The following is a 26,710-nucleotide window of genomic DNA, read 5'->3' as shown; positions in this document are numbered from 1 at the left end:
CACACACACACACACACACACACACCTGATGGGGAGCCCTGTTTGCCACGCAGCTCGAGCTGTGTGCCATTGTTCTTTACCGAGTGCGCCTTGGCTCCCTGCTGCTTCTCCAGCTCCCCTGTGGAGGAGAGAAAACAAAAACAAATGATCATCCTCATAATCACCATGACAGAGAGCAGAGGAAGTGGATTAGACGGGTAGACGGAGACGGTTAAAGACTGACACCGTTACCTGACATAGATCCTTCTTCCAGAAGTCGGCGCTTATATTTCTCGTTCATGCACATGATCGTGTCTTTTCCCCCTTCTCTCGCTCGCCTTGCGAGCTCAAAATCCAACTCTCCTTCTCACTCATTAAACTTCACACTTGATGGTAATTACATGCCATTTCCAATCATGATTACTAAATGTTGTTTTGTTTGTAGCACTGCAGCGCTTTCGAACTCTGATGCCTTCTAAAAACTAGTCCTCTATTGAGAATACATTTAATTTGCATGTTTCATCTATTCATTGCAAATACATACATTATAGCTCCATTGACTGAACAGCAAACAAAAACGATGTACTTCATGCATTGTTGGATCTGTGTTGGTAAAGAGAGAGTTGGCGACTGCAATATGATAATCAATTCCATTATAGACCGTCTTAGTTTAAATGGAGCCACGTACGAGAGAAATCCATCCAGCAATTAAACAAAACTCGTAGAAGGGAAGTACACCAAATTGCAGCTTTGGTGTTGCATATTCTGCAAATGTTAATTTTTTCACATCCCGAGTAGAATCCAATAAAAGTGTCTCAACTTGTATTCTCATTTGTATGCGTGTGCCAGCGTACGTGTGTGTGTGTGTGTTTTTTTTTTGTTCGAGGTAGCTGTCTATCCTTTGTGCAGCTCTACAGAGAAAAAAAAAACAAGTTCCTTCTGTCAACCCCTTGCCTGTCTCCATATGCTGCTGCTTGCTCTCCGCGGGCTGCAGGCACCTACCTCTCAGTGAAGGCTGAGGCAGTTGCATCAAATCCCAACAGGGATGCTCTCATTGACGCCCGCAGGCGGGAGCCGGGCTCCGGATCGTCAGGAATTTCCATGTGTGTCTGAGTACATGCGAGTGTAAGTAGCAACGCCTGATTGTCTGGAGAGTCTCTGATGCACGCGAGCCCAAACAACTTAGACGCCTGGCTGCTTTGAGGAAACGTCGGCCTATTTTCACCTTCAATCTACTCCGCTGCCCTCCTGCAGTCTGTTTGAGCTGCAGTGCACCAAAGGAAACAAAATGCAAAAGTGAGTGCACCTACATGAACAAAATAGTGACTCCAAGTCAGTGAGTCATTAAAAAACAAAATGAAGGATGACTTCTGATTCACGTCTCTGATCCAAGTATGCATTGATCCTGACACACAGAATTAACCGGATCAACATTATTTTGATTCAAAACATAATACAATGTTAATCCTTCTTCTGTCACAGGGTGCTTTTTAATATGAGGAATATAGACACTTTAGATTTACCCACAATCCATGAAGGCATTCCAATGAGTTACAGGTAATCTTTCGGTTGTGCAGACTCAATATTATTTATGTCAAATTCTCACTGAAGTATTTCATAGCGTTTATGTCTAAGGCTACTTCAGGACTATTGTGCAGGAGGGCAGCGCTGTACAACAGTGTAGTGGTTGGCACTGTTCTTTATAGCGAGAAGGTCCCTAGTTTGTGTCTAAGGCCTTGTTTACAAGTTTTCTCTGTCCAAATTGTAAAGGGCAGATTATGCACCTCACCACGACCCTGAACTGGATAAGTGGGAAAGAAGATGGATGGATGGAGATAATGCAACTTTTCTGAAATGCAGCAACTGCCCATGTGCACCACGGCCGCAGTAAATAGTTCTTCTGCACTCACGTGAGTGGATGGAAACAACAATGGAGGCCTCCAGAGTGTCATGACCCCCAGTGGGTCTTGATAATTTCCCAGTTGAGAGTCTCCAGTATCGCGAACACGAAACCTTTCTGAACTGAAAATGCAGAATTGATGCGTTTTCACTTGAAATGTCGTTGTGTAAACAGAGCCTAAGTTTGGGGTTTAGGGGTGCAGCATTTTCATGTTCTCCCTGAGGGTGATTGAATTCTCTCGTTTCCTTCTACAGCCAAGGAAACTTGCTTTTTAGGTCAACTGGTGACTCGTGTGAGAGTGAATGAGATTTTCTGTCTTTCTCAACCAGTCCAGGTACAGGACGTGAAGGCTGAAGGTGAAAGTTGTATATGTAGGAGGGCCACAATGATGGAATCCCGTGGGTTTAAACTGGGCTTTGTGGAGTTTGCATTTTTCTTCCTGTGCCTGCTTGAACTTTCTCCACCAGTGGCTCTTGGATGTTAAATGGAAAATAAATTGACATACAGTCGGCGAGCACATAACTCACCATTATCCGGAACAGTGATATGGAAGGTCAATTTCTTCATAGTCCTTTAATGTCTTTTTAAGGAAGAGGTAAATATTTGTCACAGGTACTCACACTCAATGCGTATTTGCTCCATTTCCGACACCTCAGCGATCGATTCTTTCAGGTCCTCCACAAACTTGAGCAGCTCCTCAGCACTTTGGGCGCAGAAGTGGAGTACCTGCTTTTTGTCTGAGCCAAACGGTGAGAGGATGGTGATTCCATGAGGGTAGTCTGTGAAGTTTAGAGGACAGTGTCACTTGTTACTGGGTTTCTTACAGGTGTGAATGGAGCAAAAATGTTGGAAAAGGTCCATTAAAACTGGAGGTGTTTCAGAGCCTTTTTTTTATTATAATTTTTTAACAAAAACAAGCACTTTAGTAGAATTTTTTTATATTTTTGGAAAAATTTCATGGTGAATAGACTGAAGAGACTGGAAGGATGATATTTCAAAAAGTAGAAAGGGACGATGTCGGTGATGAAGAAAGAAATACCCATTGTGCATATATTACCCCTTTTAGATAAATCAATGTCATACAGCCGTTGTCAAATGGATTTACTAGATTATATTATTGAGACGCCAAGGTCAGATCAAGACTTATGGTCTACTCCTTTGATGAATATAATGGGCTTCAACAATGATTTATTTGTCACTGTCACTTACATTCATTTTCAAAAAGGTGAAACTGCATGCCAAGAAGGCCCATGGCTTTGCAGAATGTGTAGGCCGCAGAGCTCTTTTTCTTTGGACAAAGCTTCAAGATCTGCATCGGAAAACAAAACAGTTTTGAATGACAGGAGCCCCCATCAAAATATTTCATTTCTATGTTCTTGACACTTCCGAACTATTTAAATGTAACTAAGATTTCCATATCACAGAGCAGCGCGGCTAAGAAAGAACCTTTTGATCATTTGAAAGTAATTCAAATAGCAGACACTCCATGTTAACATACACTACAACCTTCTTAGGGCTCCAGTTCTACCACAAGAGGCCAAATATGTATGAAGAAACAATGGATTTGCAAGGTTTTTTTTTATCAGGATGTATTAGAGATGTTATAGGTTTTTCATTGAATGACGTTCCGGATGAAGAACGATGAGATCTGCGCTGCAGCGCTACTGTGGAGTATTAAAACCAATATATCACATTAGCAGTTTAAAATGCTTCTTGACATGTTCAAGCAGCTAGAACAGGGGCCCAATTCAAAGAACGGCCCCCATCACTCTCATTTCGTGGTAAAATCTTTCAAACCTGCTTTCAAAGCCGACACGAGAAAATGCTCTCGCTGGAATATATCACACCACTAACTTTAAGTGCCAAATGAACAAAAAAAATAAAAATCCACTGTGATGTTGGAGAATCACTTCTTCTTCCTTTTACTTCAAATCGGCCTTATAAACCTCCTTTCCTGGAGCTCCCAATTACTTTCATGCTTTGATTTAAAAAGAAAGAAAAAAAACAGCTGCTCTGCTGTTTGCTGCGTGGCGCGAGACTTAGATAAACACTTGACGTAATTATGAGAGCAGTTAAATACGGTGGATAGATGACCCCTAATGAGCACATTACGTCCAACATTAAACCCTTGATAGTTTTCCAATCTGCGCCGTGACTCCGGTGGAAACACGGCTTGTAGCGCTGCTTTGCTGGGAACACATCTTTGCTTATGGACGCACTGAAACACTGCGTTCGCCACGATTTATTATTAAACGAAATGGCCAGAGAGGCCTGAGTTATGAAACCACATAAAAGAGGAGGCGCCTTGAAGATATGGCTCGTAGTGGAAGTCGGTGATGGTGCATTGCAGCTGTCACGGAAGAATAAGCAGCTTTGAAACTTGACGGTGTAGCAGAAATATCCATTTCAGAAGAATACAAGAAAAAAACAAAACAAAACAAGAAAAATCCAGAAAAAATTGTCACTCTGAATCCTTAATTATCCTCAATTTAATTGGGAGTAAAAAAAAAAAAAAAAAAAAGCTTTCCGCGTACTTACCACAATGAGATCATTGAAAAGGAAGACTTCTCTCTGGTGTGCTGCTTGTTTCTGGGCCTTGTTGACATCGGTCACCTCAAAAAGTCGACTACAGCAAACTAGTCTTCTATGAGGGACGGAGAGAACCTAAAAACAAACAGTGGAAACAAAGATTCGGGAAGTAAAATTAGACCCTGAGTTATTCTGATGAAATGACACATAAATGATTCAGGAGTGACGAAGACCAAGAGAAACAAAACTGGAGACTTTATGTATCATCTTTTTTGAGTAAATATAGAGATGTTTTCTAATCTGAGGAGGCCTTTATCTCCATGTTTTGTTGCAGGATGACATTTTTAAGGGATACTGGACACACACTTCAATTGTATATTTCTTCTTTTCTCTTTAACATTTAAGAAATGTAGGCATATGGAAGGGAAAAGGTGTGGGATTGAATTTAATCCACAAAAAGTTCTTGTTCAGAATAATCTAAATCCAATTGTAATGAAAGTAATAAATGTAGTCATCAAAATAACGGAAGGCATTTATTTTTGCTCTTTTACATAGAGTAATTCAATTCAATCCGATTCAACTTTATTTATATAGCACCACATACAACACAGTCATTTCTAGGATCTTTTAAAAGAGAGAAACCCAACATGATGCCTACAGGCATTTCTTAAATGTTAAAGAGGAGGATCATTGGAGCGACAAATCAAAGTGAAAGAGTTCGATGATTTTACTGAGCTCAGCTCAGGTTTCGACAAATACATGCTACTTTGAAAAAAGCTTAATCTGTGTCTACTTAAGTTTCTGGTTACTTTAATGTAGTAGCCTTGAACAAAGATGTTGGGAGAGATATCACTACTGCTAAATCTTTCTTGTTTTTTTAATTAATTTTTTTTCCCAAGACCTAAATCTAGTTCCTGGCTTGTACTCGTGACTAAACCGGATTAGCGAAAGTGGTGGCATGAATGCACTCCTCTTGGAGGTCTAATGTAAAGATTTTTTTCAGCTGTCCTTAAAGGCCTGGCTTTGCCCTCTTGGAATAAAGTGCTTTTCCAGGTTTAAGCAGATTACCCTGCAAAAACGGTTCATGCCTTCGGAGAGAGATCTAATCGTGTTCCCACCCTTTCACACTCGTGTCTGACTTGTCTCGCTCGGCTTACCGAGCTCGATCACCGCTGCAATCCAAACAGCAGCAGTCAAATTGATTCCAGAAAAAATACAAATATGCACAACCTTTCTTCAGGTTTTTTGGGGGGGGGGGTTTGTGTATATATGCGTTTCCAATTTTCCCTCCCTCTCCGTGTGAGAAAGATTTGCAATGCACCAGGAATTAACTGTTCCTCTCCTGCTGCTCTCTTATCTCTTGTTTCAACAGGGCATGCAGACTCCAGCTCAACCCTGCTTTCTAATTACAATAATGTCACAGACATGTGAAGATGTCATTAGGCTGGAGTGCCTCTTGCTCATTCGCCCAGAAAAGAAAAAAAAGAGCCCCAACAGGATTATTATGAAACTGTTTGAGAGAAATTTGCCAATATGTTCATTAACGGACGAATTTACGAGACTAAACTCATCTTACAAATGGTAACCTCATCAAATATTTAAGGATATGTGAACAGTGCTCACAGGAAAACTTGTGGATACAAAGCTACTTCATCAAATTCAAGAAGGCTCGCTACTCAGCATTCATTGAGTCATCAAATATTTACCAGTCATACAGGGAAATTTATCTCATGCAGGCGACTTCTGCTCGGTGTTGGAGATAAGAAGTTTACAATATACAATGCAGGCATTCAGACGCCGGCTGGGTTGTGGTTCCAAAGGAAGAAACTTTATCTGCGTCGTCTTCTCACAGCAGAAATAGTCACTTCCTGTCACTACAATCCATCATTGTTTTGGCTATGACAGCAGTCTCTCCGTCATCCTATATGATACTCATCTATCACAAAGAGACACTTCTTTTGAGTTTCAATGTCATTTGGAAGGTTAACAGGGTGTATGCACGATGATCATCTAAAATAAGAATTTACGTTGAGACGCTACCATTTACAGGTATGGATCATGGACACGATTAACCTTGAAACTACCGAGTGGGAGAAATAGGGTGCGTCAGAATAGTCCCTCCTATCTCCTTTCCTATACACTTTCCTTAACCGCCAGAAATGTTTAAGTGGCGGCCATGATAAGGAGCATTGGAATTCTCTATAAGCTAAGGAAAGGAGGCTTGTTGCTTCCTTTAGAACCTCCTTTAGCCTCGGAACCACTGATGCTTCCTTTACCAAAGGAGACCAGCTCATGATGCCCCACAATTCCTTGCAGCAACAACATTTAAAGGGACCCGCTCATCCAAACTCAGGATGACTGAAAAGGGAGCAGATCATGAAAGTTACCAAAGCAATAATCTGCCTTGAACAATTTTAAATAATCTAGAACCCAGATTCCAACTATGAATGTTATGCGTGTGCTGTAAAACGAACACAGTAAAGTTTTTGTGCAGCCTATTCTCAGTTTGGTTCTTTATTCACCTGGCAGCCGTTTTACTTTAGTTCCTCTTTTCCTTTGATTTACATTCAAACCTTGTCATATTTGAGATTATATCGGTGGTTAGAGCCTCAGGGGAAAGTGGTAGAAATTTGCTTTTTGTAGTCCATTTTCGGAAATTTGTAGTTTTTTTCACCACGGCTGACATCACTAACCTGCGCCACCATCGGATTATTATTACGTCACCTAGTGGAAGTACGGTCTGATCGCCTTTCCTTAACCCTGTGACGTCATCCACGGTTATAAGGAGAAGTGGATAGGAAAGGAGAAAGGAGGGACAATTCGGAAGCACCCGGAGACCAAGAGCCAAGTACTGCCTCAGAATGAGTGTCGCATCATAGTTCCTGTTTGCCAGCGCAGTTAATTTTAACAACTAATATATAAGTAGAACATATTCTTCAGCTGTGTCTATTTCAGTGCAATCAGTTTAATATATCCGACAACTTTTAGTCTATGAAATCTTAACTAATTTGTATTTGCTAAATCTTTGATATATAGGTTTGTAAAGTTAGTTGTGGACCTTCAGGGGGAGAAAAAAAAACCTTTATCTGTATTTAATAAATAAAGAAATCAGACGCCCTCAGCACTGATAAAATTAATTCATAATTCCCGAAGCTGTTGAAACTTTAAATGGGCACAGGCGATATATTCCCAAATGGATCTGTGTAATCAGTCAATTATAAAACCAAATACTCTGAAAGCCACAAAGAAAATTGCAGAGAAATACTCCTACCGTGGTTATTAAGTGTATCTTATTTTTAATCTTGCATTAAAGTCTTTTAACCTTAAACTGTTTGAAAAAAAAAAAAAAGACGTGTATCTTGGTTGTTAATGAGGTATACAGCCGGAGTAATGACCTGAAGTAATGATTGAGCTGCTGATGAGACACTTAATGAGTAATAAATGTGCTGCGCTAACACTACCATGGCTAGGTGATGGTGATAAGGGCTTGAATAATGAGTGGGTGACTTGGCAAACAGTCAACAAGTTTTCGTGTGTGTGTGTGTGTAGAATATTCAGTTTTGGTGCAGGTCGAGAAAACAAAACCATCTTCTTTTTCCATATAACGTGCATGTTCCTGTGTCTCCTTACGGTTTTCATGCCTACGATGGACTGCTCGACCTTGGAGACGTAGGTGACGTGGTCTTCGTTGGAGCGCAACTCCCTCAGTTGTATCCTCTCGTAGATTCCCACCACCATGTCTCTGGGGATGTCTGCGCCGTCATCCACACCTTGAACAAGAAAAGGCTGATCACTCGCGATGCGTACACACACACATCACAGGACAGGCTTTGTAAATTTCAGCAGACAGCCCTGTCCGTCTGGAGGAATATGGAGTGACAGCTGTTTTAACAGTGGCAGGGGAGCCATGGCGTCTCCGTTCTGGCTGAAATGCAGCAGGCGACAAGCACGTAACATTAAAATGCAACAAGTAGTGTTTACTCATTAAAAAGGAAAGAGTAAAGGTCCCAAAAAATTACTTGAGTAGTACTTGGATAATGGCTAAGCAACCGTAAATCAAAATATAATCAACCTGTCCAAGTTTCTGCACCAGAGTAAATAGAATTCTCTATTTTCTGTATATGTCAGTAGAAAATAAAGGTACTAAGCATTTTCCAAGCATAACAATAAAATACGTGTTTTTCTTTTCATAAGAATTGTACTCAATTAAAAGTGAAAAGTATGTTTCATTGGAACTACTCTCCCAAGGACCAGTTACACCAAAAAATTACTTCCGTAAATGTAAAGTTATTTGCAAATTTCTGCAAAGAATGTTAGAATCAATACTCCTCTCGCTTCTTCTTTGACTTTCTGCCTTTCATCACCTCCATTAGGTGATGACAGAGCAGGTTAACTGGCGAGTGAAAGGTTGAGATCCTGGAGGATTTCCTGTCTGCGACGCAGACGCAGTTGGAGTGCCGAGGCATGTTGACGAAGGTAAAGCCACATGTCATTTGGCTGACGGGTTGCCCTCAAGATGCTCCCCATTATATCCACACAGCTGCACCGGGCTGCGTGCTACATTGGGTTTTCAATGGGCCAGGATGTGTTTGGAGAAAATGAAGCCGCCACAAGTGACGGCGCAGCGGGACACCGCCGAGACATCGCTGCACATTATGGTGTCACGGGGAGATGAGATGACCACAGGGAAACGTGAGTATAGAGTAATAGGTGGCATTTTTATTACTCTTTTTTTTTATTACTCCACGAAAGACTTCAACTCAACAGTGTACATTGAAACACCATCCATGTGTCTGACAAGAGGCTGGCATGGATGCTTCAATATCTGTACAATTATGTTCAGAAACATATATTACCTCGGCAATTAGTAGAAAAAAAACGTGTTTCCAAGTATTTTATTGAGACACAAAACTAAGAGTTTCCGTCCAAGTCAGGAAAGATAAATCCAAATAGAGCCATTCTGGCGGGTCAACCTCACTCAAGCAGACTGAGTGAATCCTGAACCAGGTCAGCGTCCTGCCAAAGAGCAGGTCACCCCGCTCCGTCCTTCAATGCATCTGCCAGATTCAGACTCGGCTTGGCCAAATCCATAAAACCCCCCCCCCAAAAAACCAGGCCAGATATCAAGCGAGAGCCAATGGACTTTTTGATGATCTGCAAGCAGACTTATCCTCAATCAGCCTCTTTAAATTGGACTCAACAAAAGAAAATGCATCAATTCACTTCCATGTAAAACTTGCTGAACGTGAGGCCACCATGGGGAAACGGTTTGAAATTCCGACACCATCCAGAAAAAAAGAAAAAGAAAGAAAATGTGAATAGGCACACAAGATTAATTATGGCAAAACGGGAAAATCTGTTTTCTGTTATGTTTCCCCTTTGTGGAGCGGCTTTGATGCAGACAATCTGTTTTAATTGAGATAATAAATGTTCCTTGGTTCTTCATTACCACTCGTGTCTGGTGCATAATTGCATTTTAGCTTAGCCAGTTAGCAAAAGAAACTATTCTCCTTGCCAGCGCATGAGACAGACCCGACCGGGAAGAAAAGAGGAGCGAGAAACGGAATGCAAAGAGGGAAAGACGGATGACTAAACAGACAACATAATCGGACAGAAAACAAGATAAGAAATAGGATCGGGAGACACAAGTGGGGGGAAAAAGCAAAGCAGAAGAAAAATAGAGAAACCACAAGAGACTGGCATATTTTAATTTGCATAAGATGTTGAAATTGATTTTCCAACTTAATTTAATTGTGAGGAACAGTCTGGATGAATCTATTAAAGTTGTTCTGCATCGACCTCAGCGGTCCCTGATTGATTGCACAGGGGGAGAGGAAAAACGACAACGCTCCTGTTTCTTCGTCAGCGTTCAGCAAACGAGCATCTGTCTGCATATTACAGGGAGGATTTACAGGTGCTTTTCACCCGCAGCGCTGTGAGTGAACATGTAAAGCAAGACCGGCAGGGGAAGAAATATAACCTTACTCTTATCCCATAAAATTTATGGGGGGGAGTGATTGAATGCAGATCCAAAATCGGTCAGACACTCCTACTGATTCATGGTTGTATCTGCTGCCTTGCTCTAAAGCAGGATTTAGGTGCGTTTCTGATCCTTTAGCATGCGCTTCCTCATCCGGTATTTCTTTATTTGGAATACCACTATTTCACAGTGACTTTCAGCTGCTCCATTTCGTTGGGATTACCACTGCAGGACATTGCAGATTGATGCTAGATTTAGTTAGTTGTCGATGCCTGATGCTTATCGTGGCGAGAAAAACTGGACATTCTGGTTTCTGAATTCTTTCTCTCTCTGGTGTATTTAATTTTCGTGGTGGATTTATACCTTTAGCTGGCAAACAATGGAAACCCTGTTGTGGAATCTGCATTTTTCTTCTCAAAATCTGTCACTGGTATTGACAGTTCTTGTTTTTTTTATTACTTCCCTCAAAAAAATGATTTTAAATGTGTGTTATTGGTATTTTTGAGTTATTGAAGCAGAAAACGAAGATGGCCAACAGCAAACTAAATTGTATCCTGCAATATGTTTTACTTTCAAATGTGTGATCTTGACATTCTTAGCTCTACAAGTGAAGTCTATTTACCCACCCATCCGTCTTCTATACTATTTGTCCATATAAAACAGCTTTGAGCCAATTCGTCTGACTATTGGTGAATCCACCAGGCAGTCACACACGCAGCGCAATTTAGATTCACCCACTAACTTCACATGCATGCCAGAGGAAACAGTAGTACTTAAAGAAAACCCAAGCTTCCACACGTAAAAAATAAATAAATAAATAAAATAGCCCCCAAGCCCTGGCTCAATAATAAGTATTCTACTTTTAGAGGGCTAAACACTGTATGACTGTACCTCGGGCATATATGCACCTAAAACACATCTCCTCCCCGCTTGAGCAGATTATGCCAACTAAATAATCTCATTTTAACTCCCTTAATGTGTCTAAGACAAATGCCACGTCCCGTACCTCGTAGATTGCGTATGAAGTCCTCCAGCAGCATCTTGCGGTCAGGCTTGATGTTGGGGCTGTACATGTCGGTGTTGAGCAGAATGATGGCGAAGGCCAGGATGAAGATGGTGTCTGGATTGTGGAACTGCTGCACTATATCAGGATTACACATGCAGTAGCGTTGGCTGTGGGACCGAAAGCAAGGGGGAAAGAAAAAAAATTAATAAATGGAAGAGAAAAGATAAAACTGTTTCATTTTATTTCAATATTTCGGTACAGCATTTGCTTTTACGTGAATGTAATATATCAAAGAGACATCAGGTCTTTATGTATGATGGATGAAAGCCCTTTATATTGGAGCCCGAGGAAAAGGGGAAGGAGGTGGGAGGAATTGCTTTGGGAGAAGATGCGACTCGGGAGGAGGGACGCATGCATAAGAAAGAAGACACTGAGATACGGTCATTTTAGAAAAGATGAAAAGCACCCGAAGAAAAGATAACAAGTATACCATGAGGATGCGATGCATTATGCTGTAAACACAAAGGGATCTTTCAACATACTACAAGCTCATAAAAGTCACGACACAAGCTGATGATGAGGGTGTCCAACTGAACATGAGAGTTATGGCTTTAATTTCCCCCCTGGCTTCATGTGAAGCTTCGAGCTGCCCCCAGCATTAATGGATTGAACAATGCTCGTATAGGTGAGTGTGTGCGTGCTACGCCGAAATACTGTCTGCTAAAAGAAAAACATTTGAAAAATGAAGTTTGGTAGAAAAACAAAAGTTTTGATCATCTAATAATTGATATTTTCTCCAACAAGATAAACACTGTTGGTTCAAAAGCATTAATTAATATGACAAAGTACTTGTGCAGTGTGATTAAATAAAAAAGTGTGGACTGAACATACAGCTGTCATGTGTGGTTACAAAAACATTTATGGATGCATAGTTTTGTTTTGAATGCAGAGTATATGTGTCTGTACTTAAGAAAACACATTATTTAGTTGGTTAGTTAGTAAATTACTTCGTTTTATTTCATTCATTGACAAAACAAAACAAAAATGTAAACAATATACAGGCAAAAGTTTGTGAACTTCTGAATGAAAGGGAGCAGAAATTACTTTATAATGATCATAATAAACAAAGTCTGAGAGGCCTGCACAGCCACTCTCACTCATATCATTTTTCTCTCATGATACTCTTATTTCATTTCGTTGAATTTTAATAATATGCTGGTTTCAATCAAATTTTCAAATCTTGCATGTGATTTAGATTCTTTTTGATTCCCTGTCTGGATTGTTCCATAAATTTACCCCTTTTACAGAAACGTTCCATTAAAAGTGCAAGGCATCTGTATGAACAATCAGACAAATGGAGGCGTGTGTGTGTGTGTGTGTGCACCATGTGAACTTGGCGTGTGTTTATTCACTCATCATGTTTAAAACAAGGCTGTGACGCTCTTTTGAAAACCCACTCAGCTGTCTGAATGGAAACGAACACCCTTGTTACTGTGTAGTTGCACGTTGGTAACGCTCGGAGGTTTGTACAGCTCATCCATTTTTCAATACATGTGAAAATTTAAAAGCTTTAGAGAATTTCGATAAACTGTTTCAGAAAAAGCACAGAGACACTCATTCACATCTCTAAGTGTGTAAACTGTGACTCAACTGCAACAAACAATCCTGCCTGTGAATCCATGTGTGCCACAACACAGAGAAAAAAAACAACCTAAACACTAGTATTTTCTTATCCTTCACATAAAAACACACAAAAGAAAGAGACGGTAAACTGGCACATGATGCTTCTCACTGAGTGGATTTGTCTACAAATGCGATACTCAGTGACGTTTTCCAAATCAGTTCAGCCTCATTTAGGGCGTAATCAATTAGTCATTGAAAGCTACATTGAATAATTACGGTATGTTTAAAAAAACCTAAACAAAACTAAATAGCTTTTTGTATATAGTATAAAACACATTGATTCTGAAAGATGTTGCTACTATGCAGAAAATCAACCTGAATTTATCTGCAGGATTTGGTGCTGGTTGGTTCATATTTGCTCATTCATTAGTACACTGACGCAGCAGATACAGAGTCTTCTGGCTGCTTTTCACTCCCCTCTATTTTTCTTTTTTTTTTTTTTTCACTGCTGCTTCAAATCCCCTTCACTTACTTTGGAGATTTCTCTCTTTCTGTGTCTGTGTGTGTGTGAGTGAGTGTGTTTGGAGGCCATTCAAAGCCCAGGAGGAGGGGAGGGAGGCAGGCACAGCGAGGCAATGGCGGTTATGCAACGCTGGTTATTTATAAACCATCCTCCCTCTTTCCTTTTTCTTCCCCTCTTTCCTCCCTTTTCTCAGCTCGTCCCTCCTCCTCCACCTCCCCCTCCTGCTCCCGATAGCACGCAGAGTCAGCCTGATGTCCAAACATAATCAGTGCCAACCTCTCTGCCCACTGACTATGACAATGCTGCCGCTTTTCTCCTCATTGGGCACCTTGACAACTGTGACAGGTGGTTGTTACTCCAGTGGGGGGCAAACGGGCAAACAGTTAGTATTAACATACCGTTGCCACAGCTGCACTGCAAATTGTCGCCCAGTTGCAAACTTGTGGTCAGAAATTACACAGCGATATCGGGCTATTCGGTGGATTGTCAACATTTGGGTGTACCGGTGCAGAAAGTAAAGAATAACGTGTATTTGAAAAGGCTTGTGTATCTATGCTCACGGGTCACATCATTTCTTGGAAATGAAAGAGCTTGTTCGCATGCTCCTGTTTGTGTGTGAATGATGGTCAAGGTTATCTGAATGGATTTTGTGATACTCTTGTATACACATATCTAATGAAAAAAAAAGTATTGCCCAAATCACAGCTGCACTTTTCAGGATTGTACTTCAGAAAAAATAAAAACCTGAATTGCATCTGAAGCACCGCAAGACAAGCACAGCCCCGAGGTACTTTTTGAGTGACAGTGTTTAGTTTAGTCTTTTTTTTTTCCTTCTCTCTCCTCAGCATCCCCTTCAATATCCACAGACCCCGAGTTAAACTGTGTGAATTTGTTCTTCTAAGTACCTGAAGGCCTCGATAAGACGTTCCACCTTCTGGGCTTCTCCCTGGACACGGATGTGGGCCTGAAACTTCCTCAGGGCTTCGTCCAGCTCCATGCCTGAGAAATCCATCTCATCCACCACGCAGCTTGTGGCGCAACGGAGAGGGAGAGGGATTAGACAGGAAGCAGGGGTAGAAAAGGACTCGGGAAGAAGAAAGTACATTAAAATTGATTTGCAGAATTCAGGGCAGTACATCCGTGTGATGGTATTTGCTCCTTCACCGGTGGGCTGGATGAACCCGCGTTTGGACAACCAAGATAAAAGACGAAGGCGTCTCACCGATCTGCTTCCTAGTCAAAGCACCTCTCTGCTAGTTGTATGCATTCGCCACGCACTGACAGCAGATATAAGTCTGCAACTGGCTATTTCTCACACACACACACACACACACACACACACACACACACACACACACACACACACACACACACACACACACACACACACACACACACACACACACACACACACACACACACACACACACACACACACACACGAGTACACACAATGCCTTCGAGCAGAAAATCCTCCTATTACCTGACAACCTTCGCTTAATGACTTTAATTAAAAAAAGCAAAAGATGCTGTCCAGTGGGTTCAGGGAAGATAAATACGACATGGGAAATTTAGAGGTTAAATGAGGTTTGAAGTGAAAGGTGACTTTGAAAACAGGGCGAGGGGTTTAAAAGTTTCTCCCTTTTTAGTGTGGAATTTTGTGTTGAGGTAGAAAAGCTGAATGATAATTAAACTATGAGACTGAGGAGGTTTTTTTTCTATCACTTTGAACATATCTATACTATTTAAAAATAAATCAATCTGCCTCTGCCGCTATCAGTCTTTTTTTTTTTTTTTTGGCTTGGGACAGCGTGTTCAAAAGAGAAATAATCGAGTTGATCTCAAAATCCTCAGTACTGAACATGCATCACATAGCGGCGTCAAGACGTCGCCTTCTGCCTCTGATCTTTTCCCTACTGGCACAGCAGAAAATACTAGTGTACATGCCCACACACACACACACACACACACACACACACACACACACACGATACTTTAAGATGGATTACTGGGAACAACGAGAGTTAATGAGGTGAGTACTTGACTGTGACACATGCTGCTCCAGCAGAAAAAAAAAAAAGAAATCAGATAGCTGAGTCTACAGTTCTGCCTTACAGGCTGCATACAACCACAGCAAAAATCTGCAAACAAAGAGAATACACTCAACAACACGCTGCTCAAATTAGTATCATCACTGACCTCACTGGCACTGTTACTACAAGAAATACTCCTCCTACTCACGTTTCTAGTTTCTGCAGTTAAAAAAAAAAAAAAAAAAGCTCTATAAATGAAGCGGTTATTAACACTTATCTTTACAGTTACTCTCATATATAATTTACAACTGCTTCTTCTATCGCAGTCACTGAAACAAATAGCCGTGTAAGTAATACCAGTCATTATACTACCACCTGACCAGTGTGTACTATAAAACTACATCAGCCACAGTTATCACCTGCTTTCACACAGTCTGTAATCATGACTATCATTAGTTAAACCATCTTTTTTTCTTTATTTTATTTTCCAAACACTATTGAAAATCATTCTCACAGATCTTTATTCATATCACTAATAATATATGTCAATAATGATATATGTAATCTATGTTTAGTCATTGTAAGATAAAAATTATAATCACACTTACACAGAATTCATAAAGTCTGTCATATTGGAAAAATAATTTGAATCTTTTGAGTATTCCTTTAGTTCAGTTACTTAATTCAGTAAATCTGAAATTGGACGTAAAGGTGTAGTCTGTCATTTTAAACAAGGGCTTCTCAGTGTGCAGGCTGATGAGCCTGAAACAAAGATAAAATCTGGCTCATCTTAATATGTAGTCTACATTTGCATTAAAGCATATTTTGCAATTCCGATGCAAAAATCTGTGTTTCAATAGAATGTTTGAATTATTTATCCTCCATTTAGTTCTGGTTAAAGTTCTTTAAAAAAAAAGAAAAAAAGCATAAGTTAAGAATCTGGTATTCCCCTGAGCCTCGGCTCTTGTGATGCTGCTTTGTTTCACCTAAAACCCCTCTGACAAGCCCAACGGGAGGCCTGCCCTACAAAGTAATTCACTCCTTACGTCAGTAGAGGTAATAGATAAAGGATCCTTCCTTCCTGCCAATCTTGGGAGTTTAAATGAAGTTCACATCCACTGATTCAACAGTCGCCAAAGTGCTTTACAATGAGAATCACATTCACCCATTCACGCACACATTCACACACCGATGGAGGCTGCCATGCACGACGCTCAGTCCATCCACTGGGAGCAACTTGGGGTTTACTATCTTGCTCAAAGACACTTGGACAGATAGGGGATCGAACCTGCAACCTTCCGATTGAGAGACGACCTCCACTAACTTAACATCCTGTTTAAAAAAAAACTGCTATGACTTTGTTATCGTGACATTTGAGTAAGTTACATTCAGGCGAGGTGGGAGCACTGTTGTTGCTAAGCAACCTGTCATTGTCACAAACGTTTGATTTCCTGTTTATTTCACATATGATAACATTACAACATTTCTTCATATTATAGACAACTAACATATAGTTTACTCTCTATCTTCTCTTTTTGGATATCTGTTACTATTGATGATAGTATACTTTACTGCCAGTACTATACTATACTATACTATACTATATTTACTATGTTACCCATGTTTATTACATTGAGTGCATCACACAACATGCTTCACAATCCAGCTATAAGATGCACCACATCAATACAATTAATCCAAATGACACTATTCTGGCTAATCTGACCTTTATTTAAACCAGATAATTCACAAGCAATAGAGGAGTGGTTTTTAAACATTTACTATACAGTAGAGAATGGGCTTGACTTAATCACCTCTCCTGATTGCTGAGCCCACTCATGACTCACTTCCTCAGGGCCGCCACCTCCCTCTCCCTCCCTCTCCGGCTGTCACTTCTTGTTTATGTGATGTCAGACGAGATGCTCTCTCGCCTGAAAACATCAGCCCTCTCCTCCCCCTCACATCTCCTCCCCACACACGACCGTGAATATACACCGACACGGGAAGTCACACGTGTGCACACACACACACACACACACATATATGCTGTCTGTTGATTCCCTGCCAGAAAATAGGCGCATCTGTGTCCATAGCACAGCTTCACCGTACATTTACAAAGCGACACACACGGTGAGAATAAAGAAGAGGTAGGCCAGATGGAACCGTGTTTTGAGCAGCCAATAAGTAAATGACAGGCTGAAATGGTGCTCATTTTTCACGCTAAACAAGTACACTACCTTATCAGTGAATGAGGCCTTGGGGGTGCAGCGTCTTGTGGAACCCAAATCTATAACCACAATTTGGCTTAATTGACTCGAGACGTTTTAACTATTGTTGTTTATGCGTGGAGAAATGGAAGGAGAATGAGGCTCCATTTGCTTTATAAGGAGAGGAAGAACATTCAAATATTGCGGGAGACTGACAGCTTCCAGATAAACAAAGCACAACTGCACTCGCAACCGTCATATAAAAACACATTGGCAAAAGTTTTTATGCTTTGGCATGCATGCACGCACACAGGCTCCGTAAATCACAAGGAGTCTTTTTTTTTTTAACCTTAGACTGCTATCCCTCACCCGCTCTCCCGTGACTTCACTTTATTGAAAGTGCTCTCACACACACTTTGCACTCTCCTACCATGTTTCCTCTTGAACATCACCTCCATCCCAAGTGCTGCTGTGAAGATGAGAAAAAATATACGTTCGTACATCCCGATGTCACCTGTGTGGAGAGAATATCTGCACCTCGAAGCCCTAAGAGGATAATCCTGTTAATAAAATGTCTTTTGGACCGTGGCCGTGTCTGTTTTAGAAAATATAGACGGTAAATGAAGATGACCCGAGGTGAAAAACTTGAGAGTTCCGCACGGTGTTTGTCGGATTTTGCAAAGACTTAATACGATGTTCCAGGTTTCAGTAACTTGTACAAAAAGGCAGATAAAATAAGACTCTACAGAGCCTCCTGGAGTTGATATGGAAATGGAGAGATAATTGGCGAACAGGAGAATGTAATAGAATAAAAAAGACAATTACTGAGATCAAGCAAGGACGGCAGCGGAAGATGGAAATAAATGTGGAGCGCAGGACCGGGTATAAAAAAGAAAAAAAAGACTCCTTCTGCAGTTTCAAAGTCAATAATGGCAATCAGGTAAATGACCTGGAATGAAAGGAGCAGTACAGAATGAAGGGAATCCTGTGAACACAGGAAGTCCTCATAGTCTCCCCTCATTTATTTAATGAGTAACACTCAACAAATAAAGAAGGATGGACACATTTGTCCCTGTTCTCTGAACCCTTAGATCATTTCTCCTGATTTAGCATTTATGATTGATTCACAAACATCTTTACTGCAATCGTCCAGAAGATACTTGATTAAGTCTTGACCTTTACTGACTAAGGACTTGGCTTTAATCCCAGTTGCAGCAAAGGATCGAAAAATGGAGAGTTACATTAAATACCTAGTATAATGGTCATTACTGTAATGCTATAGGTACTCAGTTATATGTTGTGGCATTTTAGTTATGATGTTCACAACAATATAAAGGCTGCAAAGCACATTTCAGTTCCCTTTGTAGGCTTGACTTAAAAATAAAACAGCTTTCTGATTGGGGTGCCTTCACCAAGTCGTAGCCAGACTTTAAAATCAGTTGTGTTCGATGTTGTCTGTGACCCTGGAAGATCTTTTTTCAGACCTGATAAAGGTAGACCAGATATGTTTGATGTTATCAGGGCAGTGGCACTCTTGAGGCTAAACCTCTCACATTAGGAGTTCAGGTATCGAAGGATATCTAAAAAGCTCTGACGGTCTAACCCAGAATGCACCTGAGGTGCATCTTAAGAAGCGAAAGATTTAAGATCTTCAGAACGAGCATCCCATGAATACTAAGTCTGGATATATCTCTGTTGTTTATGTCACATCCATTTCTTTCTTGGTGCCAAACTGGATCATAAATGTTTTTTTTTGTTGTTATTATTATTAATATACAGCAGGCCAACAGGGAAATATTAGACGGACCGCTCTTGGTCTCGGCAGTGAGCTGTGTGGCGCCTGTGTTTGACTGACAGCGGCTGGCGGGCTGCCACAGAGTCGGCACACCACAGGGAGCAGGAGACAAAGTAAACACAGTTTCGCTGTAGCCTGCATGTCATGAGAAGACGGCGTGTTGTTAACAGTGAATCTGAGGAGTGGAAACCTCGCCACCGAGCCGCACGAGAGTGACGTCCGCCGACACTTTTACATGCAGCTGATTAGATGACTGGCCTTCAAGCTGGCATGGGCAGCTGACTAAAATATGTTTGGTGAGGTGAAGTGCAGGAAAGAAAACTGTGTTGATGAATGTAGGACAAGCAAGTATCCTAGTTATGGATTGCTGGACTCCTGTAGTACGCTGTTGTTTTGGCTCATGGCGACCATCTGCTGTGACTTTGATAAAACACTGATGCTTCTGCTCGATGCAAGATGTGATTGGTTGTACCAGACAAACCGTCTGTGCAGATCTCGCTGTATGCCATGATGTTGTCAGCGAGCGTACAAGTATAAAAAGGAAAGTGAATACACACGTTTACACGCATCAATCAATACACGTATTATATATACATATGTGCACACACACACACACAAATTATTCACATAAAGCACTTCACAATGCTTAAAATAGTTATTGTGGTGGTAGGGCTGCACGATATATCAAAAATTGATCAGCATCCAAATGTTGCATTCATTCTCAACATGTCATTTACATAATTATTTCAACATTTCATCAGACCTGCCAGCAACATGCTGAAAGCTAGAAGCACAAAAACCAAAGAAGAATGAATAAAAACCACAAAAAAAAAGAAAACATTGCTGAAAGGAGCTGCAGATGTGTGATGTCTGTGCGTCTGTAAAGGTCGGCGACATCTCAAATAAATTGAATCAAACTTAACTGCTTTAAGAAAACACATGTCAGCTAAATATAAAAAATATATAAAAAGATCACAAGCACTGGAATCTGAAAGTACAAATTCAAAATCTGGATCAATCCCGCTTGGATATAATGGATATAATCCTTGTGTTTCCCATATTGGAATTGGCAAACCGATCAATTTATCCAGCATTGGGATTACGAGTGATTAAGAGTAAATATAAGTAAATACTGAAGTTATGAAGTGGGTTTTATTTTTGAATTCATACTCTGAGCTGAAAACTAAGCCTCGATGAGATGAAACCAGAGCACAGCTTGTAACTAATAAGGCTCAGAATTTCCCCGTGTGCTAAACCCCCGATCAAATTCAGGGCTGGAAGTAGACCATGACCCCCCGATCTCTCAAGCAACAAAAAAAAAAAAAAAAAAAAAGGGATTACTGAAGAGGAAAATGACCTCAAGTGATTTATGAAATATTGTATGAAATCCCGCGAGTGACTCACTCAAGGACATCTCTGTTGAAGGGCTTCTTGCTGTTCCCGAGGAACTCTCCGATCATCTGTCGGCTCAGGCCTTTCCTCTGGAGCAGGAAGTGAGCCACACCAATGGGCGTGTCCGGGATGAAGCCTCGTGAGATCAGGAACTGAAGGCCCTTGTCGGGGTTACTGTGACAGGGAGAAAACAAAGAACATTGAGAAACATAGTGCAGCAATAAAGCAGTTGCTTAAAGCAATACATTAACACATTTATTCACTGTTAGCGGAAACAATCTGTGTGCACTGGAATACACTGGATAAAAAATAGAGGTCGTCTTCAGCATTTGTCATTTATAGAATGTTGTCATTTCAATCTAAAATATAAAAATTCCTCTCCATGCACGCCTGCAAAGTGTGTGTGGAGGATGATGAATCCAATCTATATTCACCGTCTTGCTGAATTCAATAACATTCATGCAGCTTTGAATTTCCATTTATGTGCGCCGCCGTAACATTTTCTTTCAGTCAGGACTCTCCTGGTTAAACTTTTTTTCTTGGATATTTTGTTAATTTAGTCACATAAGTCAAGTCTCCATGGAATGATTTTGTGCGCCACTGAAGGAAAAACAGTGGATGTTCTGAATCATCGCAGCATCGCTCCAACATGAAAACTACATCATTTTCAAGACATTGTCGTGGCCAGAGGATTCATTGGATATGTCACCAGAACTTGATGACATATTTATTGTTACTTAACAGTACTTAAGTGTTACTTAAAACGGAAGAAGGCCGAATATGACTGAAATAAACTCTCATTCCACTTTGAAAATTCTATTACTATTTCAAGCATAATGAAATGATGATAATGACAAACTTTATATAATCAAGTTTCATTGAATTAATTGAACTGTTATACACTCCTTTTATTTTCATTCAGACTTTTTAAGTGGTTAAGAACTGCATCGGTAAAACCTTTGTGTTCTTGTAAACCTCTGCAAAGTTTTACACACTATACCACTCACTCAGTTCTTAGTGACACAGCTTAGACCCATTTTAATTCCATTATGTTTTGATACTTTCTCATCTTTTTGTGATTTGTGCTCACACGATTGAATTCACCATCGTCACAGTTTTCACCGCTGCACGGCTGCACTCAGGAGAAAACTTCGAATGTCTCTGCTACAACATTTTTTTGGGAAGCAGTTCAAGAGTGTGTCATTGCATCTGGTGCAAGTGGTGCATTTTTAATCAGCAAAGATAAAAAAAAAAAAAAAAAAGGTGCAAAGCCATTATCAGGATCCCTCAACCACACACACAAACACAAAGTCACTTGCAATAGTGTGTACTGTTATGATGTACATCTTTTTATAAAGTGTAATCCTTCAAGGATACTTTTTAAGATGACTCTGCGGCATGAAGCAGGGAGTTGTGTCTTGACTATTTATAACCCTATTAAACACAGGGGACAATCGCTCAAGGGATGCTACCGCATTATTGTCACAGCTCGCCCACTCAAATCAACACACAGCGTTTAAACCACAACCTTTACATAAGCAAACGGTGTGTGTGTGTGTGTGTGTGTGTGTGTGTGTGTGTGTGTGTGTGTGTGTGTGTGTGTGTGTGTGTGTGTGTGTGTGTGTGTGTGTGTGTGTGTGTGTGTCCATCCCACAGCTAATGGGCTTTGCAAGGCGAGGGCAGGACAGAGGGGAGAGGAGGATAAAGGGCAGGGTGGAAGGAGGAGGAGGAGGCTGGAGGAGGACCAGACGGAGCAGATGTGCGGGAGTGGCGGAGTGAGGACAGACAGCGAGGACGATGAACGCAGGCTGGACGGCGAGGAAGCATCCGCTGCGACAGCCTCGGCACACTCTCAGCTTCCAGCTCACCCTCACAGCTGAAGGTGAAGTCTTGCCAAATGAATTTGGCAGTTATCACTCATTTGATGTTTGCCCAACAACAGATGGAGCCCACATGCTGATTATTATTTGCGATCAAAAAATGCATGGCAGGGTGAAGATTGGGAAATTGTGCACTAAATACAAGACAGGCAGATCTTTGTAGACGGTTTGCTGGGTGACGCCGTCCTCATTGGACAATCACATGCATGGACTGTTTGTTCAAATGCTGAAAAAGAATCATTTCCTCACGGGAGCAGCTGGCAAACGTGTCACTGCAAAAAGTTAGCAAATTCAAGAGACAGCAGATCGGATTTATTATCAATCCAACGTTTTAGGTGAAACATTCTACTCGTATTTTGAGTGCAAATGTCATTGTTGCCTGGGATATGCTTACATAAAGCATTTTGGAGGCAAGACATGAGCTACGTGGATATGCCAGGACACTGTAAGTGCTGGTAAAAAAAAGTGTAGGATCGTTGACCTTAAAAAGCTGAAAGTAAAGGAAAATGTTTAATTTCCTTACAGCATCTCATTTATGGTAAAAAAGTGCTGTGAAGAATATTAAAAATGATGCTCTAATTGGCCCGGAGAGGTTCAGAAATACAAGCATGAAGCATTTTGGTAACGGCCAGCTGTTTGTCAGGCTTAAAATATGATCTTATTATTAGTTGTAAAATAAAATGTGGTTCTTTTAGGGTGTAGAAATGTGAAAATGGAGCAAGGGTGCAACACAAGAGACACGCAGTGCTGTGATTCAGGGCGACAGGAAGGGACAGCGCCAGACAGGACCCAGATGTCACCGTGAAACTTCCAAATAAACTGCAACATGCCCAGACATTTTTCACCCTCCCACACTTCTCCTGGTTCCCCGTTGCACCCACACAATCTTTTTTTTTATTTTTTATTTTTTTTACTTTCCTTGCATCACATCGGTGTAGCGCGACCTTCTCATAAATACAATCCTCCCTCACCACCTCGACATCAACTTTTATTGGCTCTGCGTTTCATTGCTAATGGACAGATGTGCCGCAGCTGCAAGTCAGAAGCACATTTTACGACTTTTACAAGCACTCGACTGTCAGCGCGACATGTAGCCTGTCTCTCCAGGTGCACACGTTTCTGTTCCACCGACGGATTGACGGCCGGTTAGCGCCCCTGTGCACTTCTCTAAGTGGAAACTCGATTGCGTGTTGTATCTGTAAACCCTGCAAAACCAAAAAATCGTTAGACTAATGCAGGATCACCGTTGCATAGAACTCCTGCTGCCAATCAAATTCGCTTTTGCTAATTCGGCAATACTGTGATACGGCTGATTTCCTGTTCCTTGTGTTCGCTCTTACTTGTTTTGTTTCAAACACATTTTGTTCTTTGACTCATTCCCAAATCAAGTGAACCCTCTTATGATTAGGACTTTAACTTTATATTTGAACATTTGTAATTTATTCCAATACCACGGTGTGGTTTTTGGTGGTACAGAGAAGTCCATATGACGAACACGCTGGTTGATCATGTTTGTGACTGTAATGACTAATATCTGGACGTAGAGTCATTTTTTAGATATTATAAATAGTCAGGACAGGAATATACTAGCACAATAGCAATGTGTGTTCACCCAGAAACATGTACATGAGTAGATTTCCAAGTTTATGTGTTTGTTTTTTCCTCGATACAAATCTCCACTAAAGTTCAGAGCAAATGAGGGTTAAAAAAAAGAAAAAAAGTAAAGGCGTGCGGTTCCGTGAGAAATTAAAAATGTTTCCTTTGTTCGCCATCTGGATATCAGAGTTTGTAATTATGTGCTGGGTCATTTAGCACCAAGGGCACAATGTTAATTCAGGAGAGGTTTTCCGATGCCCAAACAAACACAGGCATACATACAAATATACAGAGCTCTGTGTGGAGCGCTCACTTTAACGACCAGCAGGTTTCATTAGCTCCATTAGCCCTGTGGGATGTCGTTCTCCTGCTTCCATCCTCACCTATACAGTCTCCATAAAGGTCGGGGGGCGGGGGGCTTTATTTTCATGCACGGTGGGGAGTCGATCTGAAATAACCACAAGCCGCAACGATGACTGATCAATGCTGTCGCTTCATGAGAATGGAAGGAGAAAAAAGTAAATCAAGGGCACGTCTATCTGAGCAACATGAAGAAGAAAAGTCCTGCATAGAAAAAGAAAGATCGACTGAGGAATCTGTCACTCGCGTCCCCTGTCCTTGTGAACATTCCCTGTCGAGGGTGTGCTACCGGCTCCCTCGGCCGTGTCCTTGACACACACTCCCCTCACATAATGGAGTCGTTGTCATTCCAGCCACGCGCCAGCTGAAACTTTATCAAGTGGTCTTTCTCTCAACCTTTTCCAGGCGCTACCTTTCGGTATCTCTTTCAGTTCCTCTGCCTCGCCCTTGCACTCCATTCTCATCTCATGCACGCTCGCTTGTGCGCGCACACACACACACACACACACACACACACACACACACACACACACACACACACACACACACACACACACACACACACACACACACACACACACACACACACACACCCCTCAACCCCAAACTTCTTCACTTTACTTCCAGCCTCTTCATACTCTTCCTGCAAAGATTTCCCCTGTAAGACTAACACACGCCCATGCGCACTCAGAGTTTACACGACGTGTGAGCTTTTTCTTTTTCTTTTTTTTGGGGGGGGGGGGGGGGGGGGGGGGGGGGGGGGGTTGTCGCATCAACAAGCATTACCCAAGTTATAGCCTAAAGCAAACAACTCTGTTTGGGATGCAAAGGATACAACAGTGCAGGTATTAGAGGGAGGTTATGAACTGGTGGAACTAATAAGTCTCAAGCCCGATTGCTCTCTCTCTCTCTGTTTCTCTCTCTCTCTCTCTCTCTCTCTCTGTTTCTCTCTCTCTCTCTCTCTCTCTCTCTGTTTCTCTCTCTCTCTGTCTCTTTCTCTCAGCCAATTTCTTAAAAGTCAGCTTATCTTTCAAGGTGTTTGATCAGAGGAATGAGAAGCAGGCTTGCCAATAGACACAGGAGCTATGGAACTTGTCATTTACCGAATGAGAATCTCACAAAAGTGACAGGACCTCACAGTGAGACTGGTAGCTCTCATTAAACAGTCATTACGATTGTGTACAGACATCACAGCCTCTCTAAAGACATGTAGAAAAGAAGACATCTGAAGAAAGAGATGGATGGCGCTTTCAGTTTAGCTTTTTTTTCTCCTGACACTCCAGCTGCAGCTCATAATAAAACTATCAACGTGCCTCCTTGACAAAGATTCGACTTAAAGGAAATGTGAGCACCGTTACCTCCCTGTTTTGTTGATTATCCCTCCTGTGCCAGCGATTCTGCGAGCACACAGCCCATTCTTTCTCTTCGTTTTCTGGTTTCTTGCTACGGCGTTGAAGCTAATCGGCTTCACTGTGCACGTTACAGCTCTGCAGAGCTTGGCAGTATATTCAGAGAGATAATGTGTGTTTATGACCGGCAATCGTCTGAATTTGTGTGAGATGGCTTAATTAGGCTGATATCGTGACCAAATCTTGTAGCGAGCACACGCCCGGGGGAAGAGAGAATATTTTCCTTTATTGCAATTTTTTAAAAAGCGAGGGAAGCTTTCAGAGAAATGGCCGAAGTACAAAAATCCATTCCTGCTCGGACTGAAATGTTAACAGATTTTTCATCCCGGTTCCCAAGGTGCAGGTTCACACATCACCGAAAGAACTTTTAATTACATTCACGACTCACAGTAGAATGACTAATGGGGATTTCAGGCTATGTGGATCTTTGTCATTATTTTTTGGATTCATCCTTCATGCATTGAAACTAATCGTTGCCCATCTACTCGATCAGCTGTT

General features: G+C 41.3%; 1 protein-coding gene across 1 annotated transcript in view; it reads right to left on the bottom strand.

Moving 5' to 3' along the window:
- Positions 1 to 26,710, bottom strand: part of iqsec3a (IQ motif and Sec7 domain ArfGEF 3a) — a gene marked incomplete at its 5' end in the record, with an annotated part of 96,969 nt that overhangs the window by 9,655 nt on the left and 60,604 nt on the right. The window contains 8 exons of the mRNA XM_080492407.1: positions 26 to 118; positions 2,500 to 2,658; positions 3,089 to 3,188; positions 4,418 to 4,543; positions 8,039 to 8,178; positions 11,395 to 11,561; positions 14,446 to 14,568; positions 20,980 to 21,141. Of these exons, the coding sequence (XP_080348533.1) occupies positions 26 to 118; positions 2,500 to 2,658; positions 3,089 to 3,188; positions 4,418 to 4,543; positions 8,039 to 8,178; positions 11,395 to 11,561; positions 14,446 to 14,568; positions 20,980 to 21,141 (1,070 nt within the window). The remainder of the gene's footprint in view (positions 1 to 25; positions 119 to 2,499; positions 2,659 to 3,088; positions 3,189 to 4,417; positions 4,544 to 8,038; positions 8,179 to 11,394; positions 11,562 to 14,445; positions 14,569 to 20,979; positions 21,142 to 26,710) is intronic.

The sequence above is a fragment of the Lipophrys pholis genome, assembly GCF_963383615.2.
Source record: "Lipophrys pholis genome assembly, chromosome: 22".
Classification (NCBI taxonomy): domain Eukaryota; kingdom Metazoa; phylum Chordata; class Actinopteri; order Blenniiformes; family Blenniidae; genus Lipophrys; species Lipophrys pholis.
This window is presented reverse-complemented; position numbering and strand designations above follow the sequence as displayed.